A 14,088-nucleotide genomic window follows, 5' to 3' on the forward strand; every position below is an offset into this window, starting at 1 on the left:
CAAAGTATAATGCAACACAAGTTTATGCTAGTCAGTGATCCCACAGGATGGGTTTGAGATCTATTTCCAGTGGCAAATTATGACCGATGCAATTTGTCCAGCGAGTATCCCCACAAAGAACAACTCTGCTTTGCTACTACTTTTGTGACTGCTAAAGTAGACAAACCATTTGATAAAGCATTTGAGGTGAATTGCCTCAGCAGGAAAAGCACCTTTTAGAGACCAAGAGATAACAAGTAAACATCAGTTTTCCAGGAAGGTATGGACTTTTCTTCCTGTAGAGGCAAAGCAGGTTAACCACAGGTTGGTCGAGGATGGTCAGAACCAAGTCCTCTGTTCACAGACGGCTGGAGGGACAGCAAATGACACGTCTCTACACAGTACTTTACAAACGGTGCTGAGCCCCAGCTAGTAAGTCCTACTAAGGGATGGGGAGTGTTAGCTTGTTCTCAGCACCACAATAATGAAGTTGCCTGTTTTTCAGCCATCTTGAAGAGGAAGCAGAGATAGTTCTCTTCTGCTGGCAAAGGCTGTATACGCATGTCTACAGCTGCCTCCTGAACTAGCCACCCACACCAGTGCCATAGGCATATCAGATGTCCAGAAGAGCCATAAGGTAACAAGTATTCTTCTTCATTATAGGACTTCATGGCAGAGAGACACACCAGAGAAATGCTTGAGAGTAACACAGTACTGACTGTGGTCCTCCTTTTCTCAAGCATAACTAGGTCACCACAGTTTACTTCACGAGCACATTTTTCTACCTCTGCTTTGTGTTGCCTGGCTGTCATCTCCAAGATCATCTTCTCCTCCATAGGTTCGAATAGGGGATCGGGCATAGGAATGCTTTTGGATAAGGCTCTCCACACTTTCTCTGTGAAAGGAAACAACATACTGTATCAATAACATCCTAAACAGCCTCCTAATTCATTAGGTTAAATACAATGAACGTTCTGCCTTTTTCCTGTCCAGATCACAGTTTCTCACACAGACTCTCCAAAATTACTTAGCAAAAGTGTTACCTCATAGCATGTCACTGGAAATGCCGAACTTGGCCTGTGGTATTTTAACATTGCTGATCACCTCTTACCTGTGTGGTACTGCTTCTTCAGCAGACAAAGTAGAGTGAACTTCCCACTGCGTTTCCTGGATATGGTCTCAGACAGGGAATATAAGACCAGCACTCTTCACAAATTTGAAAACGCAAGCTCTGGGATTATTTGTGCTGAGTGACCAATCTGGGTTCAAAGAGATGCCTGTGGTCCAGCTCCTTTCAAACATGCTTTCAGATCACACCTGACCACCTCATCTGGCACTCTCCCATTTTTCTGAAATCAGGGGCAAGAGATAGAGGTGTCCAGAGACAGCTCAGCTCTAACCATGCTCTCTCAGCATCAGAGTCCAGGCCAGTTTGTAGCAGGAAGTCTACAGATACTACCGATCTCGTGCCGCGTCTATTCTGGGAGGTTAGATGTGTCTGCCAGGCCCCCGCCTCGCTGGTGGCACAAAGCACTGAAGTCACCCAAACAATTTTTAAATAGAAGGAAGGCATATCTGCATGATAAGCCATAGCAGTTTGTAAGGAAGATCCAACCTTACACATTCCCAGCGCATTTCCATGTAAGTAGGTGGCATTATACCAAAGATGAATATGAGCTAGGCACATTTCCAAAATGGCTTTGACCTTCTGTTCCCGTTTAAGAAATCTAGGTACCAATAGCTGTTTAAATCTGCTGCTCAGTGAAGGTTTTGTCTGAATTTACCATTTGGCCATTCATACTTGCTAATGCCCTTCGCTTGGAGAGTGCGGCTGTTGCAGAAATTCCAAGGAAAAACATTTTCCAAGTAACACAATAAATCACAATGGCACATGTTTTCCTTTCCTACAGAAAGCCCATTATGGTCATTTTGTCCTTGGTCTATCACTGGCATCATTACTTATGCTAGTCTCCTCGGAAAAAAATAAATAAAAAGGGGATCTTATCAAAGTGATTTACTTGTGTCAGGACTGGAAGTAGACTGAAAGCAATGGCGGTTCCTACATAGAGGATGATATAATTGAATTACTGCCTTTTAAGTGATTGAAAACAGTAGGCATATCAGGGCTATCTCGAAGAAGATTTTACAAAGAAAAAGACAGATGGCATTGTTTACATTATGTGCTGAATGCCTCTTGAAACTTTTTTTTCTGAAGCAGAATGTGAAATGCAAAGAATTTTACTTAACCAAAAAGACCATCTCAGATGAGTACAGAATAACAGAATAATGAATTAGACCAGTGTTGTCTGAATGATTTAGATACCAGTCTACAAACATATTCATAACCAAAGAATTACTAATCTTTAAGATCTGAAAAATAAATGTGATTCAGGTGATTGTCTGTATTGTCTCTATTGACTTTATTTCTAGTAAAGGTCTGCTTATAATGGCAGACATTACAGCATGTAATAATATCCTAATGCAACAGAAACAATGCAGACTGTAGTTTTAGTGCAGTGGTCCAAATTCATCTCTAAAATATTGGATCCAATGGCAGTTTGGGGATAAACTCACCCCAATAAATTTACATTTGAATTACCTACAGGGATTTAAAGCTAAATCAAATACCCACAATTATTGCAGACAAATTCTTTCCAGATGGGTTTGTATGCTAGACAGAGAACTCTATTATTCTATATGGTTGTCTTCTTTTAAAGGAAAAAGAGAGATGACTTCTTAGTGAACCCTGAATCTGCAAAGTTTGAAACCAGGGAACTATGTGGTAGGTTTATTTATTTATTTTTAATGTTGTAATGTTGCAGGTAGTATGCTAAAGGTTTTAGAAGATTAATCTCATTCATTCACACAAGAAGCAAAGGTTTTTAAGGCAGAGGGAATGGTCTAACGAGGAAACTTGGAGCAGGGAAAGCAACTAATTTCACAAAAGTAGCTCCTTTTGTGCAGCTGGGATTTAATATTCAAAACGGTATAATGCTTATCTTGCCTAACCATGTTGGTGGTTTATGCTATAATCACAACACGCCTACTAATTTTTCATTTTAGAGGTTGAGGCTGTGATTCACATCATGAGTGCAAAGCATTGAGATTCACACCAGAATTTAGGCACCTGGCCCCCACACCCTTCAGGTGGACACTCTTCTTTCCACGTACAACACATGCTGCATATAAACCTCCAAATAGACCTACAAAATGCAAAAGGCTGAGCCAGAAACCACCTAAGCATGCAAAAGGAAACAAAGAAAAAGTGTTATCACAAAGAAAAAGTGTTATTCATCACAAGAAGTGATGTATTTTCTCCACTCATTAAGTATATCTCTGAGTTATCCCACCAAGCACTGTTTCTTCCACCTAGAAAAACAAGAGCTGAAGTCTGCACTCAGGTCTCCCCCATCCTGGACAAGTGACCTAAGTTAAGGGATAATCTTTCCTTCCCTTTTTGTTTCAAAGGAAAGGGGTGGTGGCCTCTGCACCATGCTCAAATATTTCATGCTCAGAGAACACCACCTGGAGATCAAGTCTTCTTGGAGAAGAAAGGGTTTGCAACTCATCTAATCTACAGAAATGTGGAGTTTCCCACATAGGTTGGAAAGAGGAGGCCAACCTCCTCCACCCTTTAAAGACAGAGGTGCTGTAGGACTTTCTCCAAAGTAGATGTGTAGGACGAAGCAAAACTTTAACAACAAGATTTAAGTGCCTGTGAAATCTAGTTCAAAATGCAGGAACAAAACTGGCAATCTGGAACACAAGTTCCTGCTTGTACCCTTTTGTCAGCTGGAGCCAAAAGGACTTAAATCTCTAAATCTTACTGAAAATTCTGTTTATGGAAATCTGAACTGTTTAGGATATCCAGAATATGGTGCTCTGTAGAGTGGACCAATAAAATAATTTTTTTAAAGTCCCAAAATATAATAATAATAATACCACTACTAAGAGGGAAAGGCATTAATTTAAATGTCTGGCTTTATAGTTCTTTATGCAACATATTCAGATATCTCAATGTAGTTCAAAGGATTTATGGAAATAATTTTATAAATTACTGAACAATAAATAAATATTTGCCGGTTTATGATTCTGCTCAATAAAAAAAAAAAAGGCAAATGAAGAGTATGGTGGAGTTTTTTTAAAGTTTTCCTTTAGTTTTTTTCAGAGCTGATCCACACTAAACTGGCTGAAGAACAAAGTGACTTCCAGTTACTCAATGCTCAACTTCTGTACTTCTGTTACTCAGTTTGTGATCAGACACTTGTTATCTAATACTTGGACCTAACAATTTTTACTTTTTAATGTATCATAGAACTCCACAGTTTCTTCTATTAGCAATAAATTAGCAATAAACTTTGAGAGATCACGAGCTGCCAGCTGGATAAAGGAAAGATGTCTTCTTTCTGTCAAATTCTTTTGTGTGGTCTACCAACAATTTTCAGTCTTACAGACTGCTCTTCAACTCACAGATATCTTGTAAATACCCAGAGGAGGGGAAAAAAACACACACATAGGCATAATATATTACTATGATTAAGCTGTGCTATGTGTACAACTGGATAATAGTAGCAGATGACAGGCTGGAGAAGAGCAAGTTAGGGGCTGAAGCTGTTTGAGAAAAAGAAGGAACCATGTGCCAAATGGAGAAGAAAAAACTAAGCTCGTATTGGCTAGCACACCCACAGAGAAGATGCTGAGGCAGGACAAATGTGAGGAGAAGTAGTATGGAAAAGAAGCTCAGGCTGATCCCAGTGATCTGCATTCTGACAGAAGCACACCTTGAGCCCAGCCCTGTCAATAAGCCTCTGCTTATTATGAATGAAGCATTTCTCTCCTTTGTGCAAGAAGTAAAACAGTGAATTTTGAACCAGGAATCGAAGGAAGTGAAGGTTTGGGAGAATTTATCAATTTAGCAAGGGTGCACAGGGAGCATCTTGCCATTCTGCAGGTTTTAACCTCTTAACTGAACATTTCACTCTTGTCTCTGCTGGCAATTGATTCCAAACCTAAACTTCCAGCTAGGGATGGTTTATGTCTTGCAGCTACAAGCTGAGTCTTTGGCCTTATTTAGTTAACAGTGCCCTGTACATACAGAGTAGTCTCAGAGGATCAAAAGTAGATAGGAAAATCCTGATGTAGCTGACAAATGATTCACTAACACTTCACAGACTAAACCCAAGATCTTGCCATCGATATGAACTGGGAGATAGTAGAAAACAGAACTGACTTGGGAAGCAGCTGAGGAGCGAGGCCCTGCATGAGGATGCTCACTTCCTTTTGCTGTCAACCCAGATTACAGAAATTCTCTCAGGAGATGGTAAAGTCCCAGATTACCCTGAGCAGAATCTTTAATCAAGATGAAAGTGCAGTTCTTCTTTGTAGGTGGAAGCAGGCATCTCTTTGATGCTTCTTTGTGTCATTTTTTCTGCTCCTTTTGCTGTTACTCTGCTTCAGCTCTGCATTTACAGCAGCCTGGTGATCACCATGACCCTGATTCTGAAGCGCATGACCACAAGCTCTGCTGATATGGAAGAGGGCTCACCTGGCCACAATGCACTGTCAACACTGATGCTGCTACATGCCTGCATGCACCTGAAGCTATGGATTTTCCTGAATTTGGCAGAGTGTGCACCCAGGGGATGGAGACAGGAAACCTACCTTCTCCCTTTGGGACAAGGAGGCTTGAGGCAATATATTTGGTTTTGGCAGAAGGTGTTAGAAAATCTAATCTAGCTTGCTGGAGCCAGGCCTGGGTTAGTATCCATCTTAGATCTATACCATGGCTCCAAAGAGGATGGAGATGATGTAATAGGCAGCCACCCATTCCACTGGGAGCCAGGTTCAACATCCTTTGAAGACAATGTGCAAAAGCCAGACTGTGGTGAGAAAGGACAGGTGGCAGAGCCAAGCACTCTGAACTCATATCTTCTGCAGAAGTTACTGCCTCAGAAATGGCTACAAGAGGTACAAATTTCAGAGCAGAGTTGAGCAACCTGTTAGTGTTTTCTCTTTTTGCCCTTACTATCCAAGTGCTAGGTAAGCAAAAAGGTAACGATATCCTCAGAATCCACTCCCTGTTCCTGGTGTCATGGGGTTTGTTTTTTTCTTTTGGTTTGTTTTTTTCTTTGTCTTTTTCTTTACAAGAAAAAGGCAAAGTTAATTAAAAAAAAAGAAGGAAAAGAATAAAATAAATCTGACAACCATGTTTTGCTTGGCCATTCAGTTCAACACAAAGAAAAATACAGAACAGGATATAAAGTGTATGAATTATCAGTTTGCAGCCTGAATGACTTCTTTAGTTCTGCATTTCAAAGGTTTCCTTTTTTTGTAGCTGCCAGTTAGTATGTTTGGAAGAAAGCCCAGATAACAGAAGACATCAGAAGTGAGGTGAGGTGAAGACAGATGGAATAAATGGGCTGAGAAGGCACAAAAATAAACTTGTCGGAAGTCGCACTGTAGTAGAACTTTTTTTAAGGGAAAAGATGACTAATTTGTCCAAGACGCAAATGCTAAAAACAAGTCTGTAAAAAAACCCAAAACAACAAAAAAACAAACCCAAACAAACAAACAAAAAAACCCATAACACAGCAGGAGGAACAAATACATTTCCATAACAGCAGCTAAGAGTGAACAACAAACACTGTCAGAACCACTGTTCAGATATCACTCAGCCTTCATGTTCCTCTGGCTTTTAGTTGCTATTTTACACATGCACAAACATACAGACATATTAATTTGCTACATATAGTTGCTCTTATACTGATAGATTAATATTGCAGACTGACCTTAGGAACCTGCTTCAGCTCTGACACGGTACAAACCAAATCCTCAACCAGAACAAAGTAGCTCTGTTCCACTGCTTGGATTAGAGCTGAACCAGTTCCAACCAGGGCCCATCACACTACATTGGCTCACGTGAGCTGAAAGTTAATTTGGCCCAAAAGCTAATACAGAGCCACCAAACACTTTCACACAAAGCCAAAACTATTGGGCAAGCGCTGGATGAACACAATACTCCAAGAATACATGCAATTTAAAGAAACAAGTGAAATGATAACTAAATTATGAAAAATCTAGGTTTTGATGGTTGCAGGAGAAAGAACAAGTGTATCTCCAAAGTGGTGTTTACTGGTGCCCTCGCAATAAACACCTGGCTACCGATGGCAATTCGGGAAGAGCTATAATATGCATGGAGGTGACGTAGCCTGGCTGAAGGCATGACATGGGAAAAGTAATGACAGTTATGAAGAAGGAGCATGAGGTTAGTAAATATACCCACCCCAATTCTCTCAACCGCAAATAAAAATGAGAAAAACAGCTAATCTTTATACAGGGAATGAAAAAAAAAAAAAAAGAAGAAAATTACATTTCTCTTCTTTGACTTGGAAAAAAGCACACACGTGCAAATGTATGTCAAAGCTCTTTCTCTGTATCCTTTTTTTCCCCAAATAGAGTGACACGCTTTAACATAGCCAACCCCACGGAGCTCCAGTTCACCCAGTGACTGCAACCATTTCTTTCTGACTGCCAGGCAGACGATGACAGGGGAGGACAGAGCAGTGCTATGAAACTGGGACTGGGGGAAGTCCCTGGAAAACTTCCTCTGGGATGGAAACCAGGGGTCTGATCTGACATCATCCCCTCCCCTTATGCACACGCTACACCTACACGAGGTCAGTGGAAAACACTAGCAAAATTAAACATTTTTATACTGTTTTGCACAAGTAAAGAGATAACAGAATACCTAAGTGGAAAATGAGCCAGGGCATGAGTGCTTAAAAGCTTGGGAACTGAAGAGATTTTACCTGGCATGGAGGACTTTCTGCTGGGGAAAAGGAACAGTTGCCTGGCTAACAGTAAGCAGAGTTGGAGGAACTAGATTTGAAGGGAATGTTTCACATGTCTAAATGTAGGCAGGTAGTGCTTTCTAGATGTCTTAAAACATCCAAGACATCTGCAATGGAAGGGATGATATAGAAAATACAGACAATCCATCTACCCCTCTGGAGCAGCAGCTGGAGGCTGGAGGAACCTGAGCACACCTGGAATGGCACCAGATACCAAGTGTTTAGGCACCAGGGTCCCTGGTGTTTCTCCCTAAACTCAGGACTTCACTTCTTCTCCCAACCTAAGCATCGGAGATGATCTCCCATGGCTGGTTGCCAACATTCACAGGCTGAGAACTAGCTGAGAACAGAAAGATCAGCTGGTGAATTTGATTTGTTGGAGGAGAACTATGACGAAGCCCTACTTAACCATGGACATGGGAGTAGGTCATAGAGAGAATGTAGTTTTGGCTGTTGGTAGGCTGCTTTCAAGAGTCAGGGAAGTTCTTCTAGATCATCAGTAAGAAGTGGGAATGGGGAGGAAGGCAGCTCTGTGGGGTGAGCAGGGAAGGGATGGAAGAGAGGTCTGCTGCGGGTAGCACATCATTAAGCACATGGCTTTGACTGCTACTTCAACAGGGAAGTGCCCATATCCAGGCATTAGCATCCATTTCGCTTACAGCCTTGTAAGCCAGTACAATGTATTTCCACATCTTAGACATGAAGTTCCTCAGGGGAAAATTCAGAATCTGATTACCATGCAAATCCAGCTGGGATGCTGGGATGCAGCTCTCTTACTTACTTTCCCCATCTCCCAATCCTTCCTTTCTCTGCCTACAAATTACTTGCGTGTGCAGCCATACTTTTCCATTACCTAAGATACTGCCTTTTGAAGTATGTATCTACCTCCCAGAAGCATTACTGGACCTGTGCAGATGGGTATACTCCCTTAGCTCTCTTTAATAGTTACAAGTCCACACCCTGAACTTGCCTATCACATACTGGATCAAATAGACAAGCAACGTTCAGATCACAATTATGATCTGTCAATTCTTGTTTGATCATTATTTTATGATTCAGTAGTTCTGTTGACTCACCCTCTTGAAATAATTACCTTTTTCACTGAATTGCTTGCATGATAGTTAATTGCAATGGTTTTATTTATTTATCTATTTGTTTTTGAAAGGCTAACTCTTCACAACAACCCAAAAGATAAATTCAGGCTCAAGATAAAAAAATTGATGTGTTGGGTTCTGATTTTGCATCCTTCACACTTTGGCAGTTTTTTCTTAAGCAAAAGCATAAAGATATTCCCTTAAAGCCTATCTCCAGAGCAAATTGCTCATAAAACCTGCATTAGCCTTTTTCACAAAGGTTACCATTAAAAAAAGATCACGCTCATCCACATTAATGCACTTGGCATCCCGCAGTCAACACCATAGTACGTTAAGCTCCACATTCTGACAATTGTTGCTAAATGTTCAGTTTTTCAATCACAACCACTGTGGGAGCCTTTTTATAATAGAGGAAATGTAAATACCACATAAAAAGATCAAAAGGTGAATCAGCAACTTATCTAAATCACAGTAGCCCCAGATAAAGTCTGCCCCATTACCATAAATGGATTACCACAAGTAATGTATGGAAAGAGTTGGTTGTGGAAGGAATGTCACATCCTACTGAAAATTCGGTGTATACCAAACTCACCAAAGATTTTTTCAATGGTTAAAAGCTTTGCATATATAGCTATGAGTATAAGGAAACCATTGTAAGGTATTTAGGCAGGAACAAAAGAAAATACAGGCACTTCAATAGCTTTGCTGTTGCCTACCTCCTCTACCATTTTGCAAATTTCGCTACCTTTACATATATTATTTTAACTCCAACACATATAATGCAAACAGATTTAATGCTAAAGGCATTTACAGCTTGAATTTCCTACACAGGGATCGTAAATCTAGAATGGGAAGCCTGAAATCGTTAAAGTCACATATTTATAAAATCATATTCAATTAGGTTAAAAAAGTGCAATTTCTGTCATCATGTCATAAAAAGATGTGTTTTTCTCTCAGATCTCCTATAAAGAAAAGCTCCCTATATTGTTACAGATAGAGGCTGTTTTCAATCAGTTACAAGGAGCAATCCAATTACTGGATGGTTTAGTGCAGTAACTGACTCCAGACTAATTTAATTTCTTTAGGTCTCTAAAGATCAATTGATCTGATTTGTTTCCCTCCCCAAAGGCTGTTTAGGAAAAAGCAGGCTTAAATACCTGGAAATGAAATACAAAGCTCTGTACACTTTCACACTACTTGGGTCATTCGGAAAAGCTGGAACTCGCGATAAATGAGTGCTCTCTTGGCCCTAACATCACAGGATGCTTTACGGGAGACCATTAGGATCACCGCACAGCACTGCTGATTATGCATGCACACTCTGTACACAGGCCTGCTTAGGAAGCAGCGCATGGAAGGTATTTTCACAGCTTCTAGATAAATATTCACCTTTCAAGAGCTGTGCAAATGTGCATTTGGCCTGCATAGTCTTCCCCCTGGCAAATAAATATTTTTCTCAGACAGTGATCTTATAGGAATAACTAAGTTTCCAACTAGACCGAGCAAGAGTCATGCTGTACTATTCAATGTATCACCTACATCTTGTAATGCATGTCGCGATGGACATCAAGCAAGAAATTCTTCCTGTTGTCATATCTCACTTTGCTGTTTCTTTTGCTTTATATCAGACTTCTTTAAGTAATTTTGCTGGCACTAAGATGAAATCTATAGAACCAGTGGACACTCAGAGAATGACATTCTCATCTGCCCGAATATTTTTATACTGGAACTGAAAAAAACCCTTGGTATTTCTGGACCATATGAAATAACTTAGGAAATTCTCAAAGTCTCTTACCAGCCCTCTTGTCTGTTACACTTTTACTGTCTCATTACATGATGTGCTGTGCAGCAAGTTTTGGTTTTTTTAAATACTGTTGTTCCCTGATCAGGGCTAAGCTTTCCCATTCAAGTCAATATAAGACCTTACCCAAACCTGGACTCTCAAATCCAGAGTTTTAATGTCATTTCAATACTTTTCACATTCTGTTTCTTGTATTTATTGTAGGTTTCACATTTGGCTACCTTATCTTTCATGGCAATGTTCGTGCCTGGGCTAAGCTGCCTGTCTCAGTCTCTATTCTTACACTTATCAATAAACAAAAGGGCATTGCGGTTTATGCTCAGCATTTCTGACTCCATGCCATGTGCTGTTATAATAAGATGTCCTCTGGAAAAATTCCCTTCATATCCAGCACCACGATAGTTGGTTCATCTGCACAGAGGTAACTAAGTTTTTCTCCCAGCTTATCTATTCAGACTCTCTCAGCCCTTGCAAAGCTCTGTCATTAGATATCGCCTGTCTGTAAAACAAGGAAACTGAAATGTGAAAAATCAAAGCCTCTTCTCTTCCTATAGGTCCTTTCTTGACTATTTATTGCATACAAACCTGAGCTTTGGATGTTGTTTACCTTAGTACTCTGTCAATACAGCAGGCTATGCTATTTTAATTAAATCTGCTTTGGGTTTTTTTTCCCCATTTTCAACTAAGACTTCCACTGACGAAGCAACTTTTAACAACTTTGCAAGTGTGCACTGCAGTCTACAAGCTTGCTTTCCCAAATTACTGTTCTTTCACCCAATTACTCAATGGATCACTAATGATCCCGGTCACTAGTAAGGTATAAAATATACCACTATTTCGCAGCCATGGACCTGCTTAGATTGATGTACCTTTGAAATGCTATAAAGACTTTCTCTAGCTATATGGATATGACTTCATTGAGCACTTTGTCCCCTATATGCACCCGTGAAAGATGATTCACAGATACATCTGGATATCCCCACATAGGAGCCTAGAGGGTTTTGGCCTCTCCAAACTTTCTTTCATGATTGTGTGCTCATAGGAAAATTTGGATGTGTTATATCCATCTCCATCGAGTTCTCTTCCAGCCTAAAGGACGCAAGGCAGCTTAATTTGCTTCATTTGCCAAACTATTTGACACGATATCATAAAAATGTGATGCACTGGAGAGCTACCAAGAGATTGAAGTTTGTTTCCTACTCAACTGTGGGTTAATACTTCTGTCCCTATGGCAGCAGTTGCTTATAATGAGCTGTACACACACAAAATTCAACAGTTTCCAGATAAAGCTTTCCCCCGATGCAGCCTGCAGTACAGTTTTGGTGAAACAAAAATGGCACCTTTGTCGTCAGAGTGGGAGTTATGGGATTTGTCCTGATGGCAATAATTGCTGACTTCAGTGTCTGGGACTGCTGAAGTGTATTTTAGGAAACTCCCCTCTCTCTTTTCCACTGTGTGGAGCAGTGGGGAGCTATAAAGATGTTTTTCACAGGACCACTGCCCATGTTTCCCAGTGACCCAATTCACAGCCCTCAATAGGATTAAATGGCATGATAAGAAAAAAGCTTTTCATTCTGAAGTTGTAAAACTGACTCTCTCCCCTTCAAGAAGCCCCCTCAGGAAGATGAATATATCGGCCCCAACTGGAACAGATGTCAAAACTCAAAACAGCTCTTTCTTCATAAAGTTTATAAGTATTTTTAAAGGAGGTGGAGGAGGCTTACTATATGCAACAAGATAACATTAAAATGCACAGCTTCTCAGGAGTTGAAAGGATGCTTTTCCTACAAACTCTCTCTTCTCTTTATCTTATCTGCATGGAAAGTAAACAGAAAGTCCCCATTACCTCTCGATATCAGTGAGTCTGGAAGAGTCCCGGAATCCTTTAGCAAAAGGGTTGCTGTCAATTTTCAACTTGGTTATCTGGAAACACAGAAAAGAGCAATGGAACATGAATATAGTGTTAAGGTATTGCAGCGTACAAAGTGTTAACCAATCCATCCTCCTGACTTCACTGCTAATTTTAACCATGCTCCTTGTGTGTGTGCACACACTACTCTTGAGATGCTGCAAAGCTGGGGAGGCAAACCAGGGTGTATTACACATATGGCAATGGAAAGACCGAAAGGCACAGTGGGCTCAGCCTTCATGTTACCCAGAGCAGGAGGAACCCACCCACGTACAACATTACTGCTTCCAAATACTTTAACAGCATGAATCAGGTTGTCTTTTCCACGAGCAATGCACAGCACCCTGCTAACATCTGAGCCTCATTGGTGGAGCTGCACATCATCTAGTATGAGCCCAAACTAGGAGCCACTGCCTGCAAACCTGAAGATGTTGCTTCAGTTCAGCCCCACCTTTTTTTTTTTTCTTTACTGCAATGCAAATGTTCTCAGCCAGACTTACCAGCCATCACATAGGGGCATTTTAACTGTTTTTGCATGGAAAGAGGCTGAGGAAGGGAAGAACAGAGGAATAATGTGGGGAGAACTCAGATTTAAAGTGACAGCACCTGGGTTGAAAGGGTAACCATATTAAAACCATCACATCTTACAACCATCACATCTTACATCACAGGTCTTACAACCAAAACTCTCCTCCCTTCTTCAAATGCAGCTACAAACCTGCCCGGTGTGTCCTGTCAGCCTTTGCATTCAGCGAGAGTAACCCACTGATGAGGAGTCGCTCTGCCCCAAAGCATCAAGGCTCCCCTTAACTTTGCAGTCAAACTTTTCAGGCATAGGTGGTGATTGCCACTGTGGTTTTTTGGGAGCAGGAAAAAACTACACCGTTGCCCTTGTGAAATTTTCTAGCTGTCCAACCAAATGAGATTTGGTGAGTAAAACCTGAGACATCATCATAATATTCAGATTTTCCAGCCATACTTCTTCCAAGAAATAAAAATAAAACTGTAAGTGGGAGTTGGAGCTTGACGAGGGACAACACAGGACCTGTCCTGCAAGGCAATGAATGCCACCGACTCCAGCTGAAGCCCATGAAAATCAACAGCTCTCAGCATTTCATACTGAGTGGGTATGTCAGCCTGGCTTTCCTCAAAAACAGCCTGTATTGCAGAGGCCACAACCAAATTTTTAATACCTGGCCCTCGAGACTCAGAAAGAAAAAGGATCATTTCCAAATCCTCAAATAATCAAATGCTCTCATCAAACAAAGGTATTTCAAAATGGGGTGCCTTCTCCTCCAAAATTAAAAAAAAAAAGAGGACAACTGAACCCAATTTTTCATTCTTAGAAAGACGTCTTCTGGGAGGGAAACACAGAGAGGGAGGGACAGGCTTACAAAGACAAAGCCTGAGTGTTTAATTACTGATCTGCAGTATATGAACAATGTGCTGAGCAGC

At 40.8% G+C, this 14,088-nt stretch overlaps 1 protein-coding gene across 1 annotated transcript in view; it reads right to left on the bottom strand.

Moving 5' to 3' along the window:
- Positions 1-14,088, bottom strand: part of TBX20 (T-box transcription factor 20) — a 37,471-nt gene that overhangs the window by 5,782 nt on the left and 17,601 nt on the right. Inside the window, exons 6-7 of the mRNA XM_072853654.1 lie at positions 12,571-12,647; positions 765-874 (exon numbers count right to left, since the gene is read on the bottom strand). Coding sequence (XP_072709755.1) covers positions 765-874; positions 12,571-12,647 — 187 coding nt within the window. The remainder of the gene's footprint in view (positions 1-764; positions 875-12,570; positions 12,648-14,088) is intronic.

This window comes from Ciconia boyciana, chromosome 2 (assembly GCF_034638445.1).
Source record: "Ciconia boyciana chromosome 2, ASM3463844v1, whole genome shotgun sequence".
NCBI lineage: Eukaryota > Metazoa > Chordata > Aves > Ciconiiformes > Ciconiidae > Ciconia > Ciconia boyciana.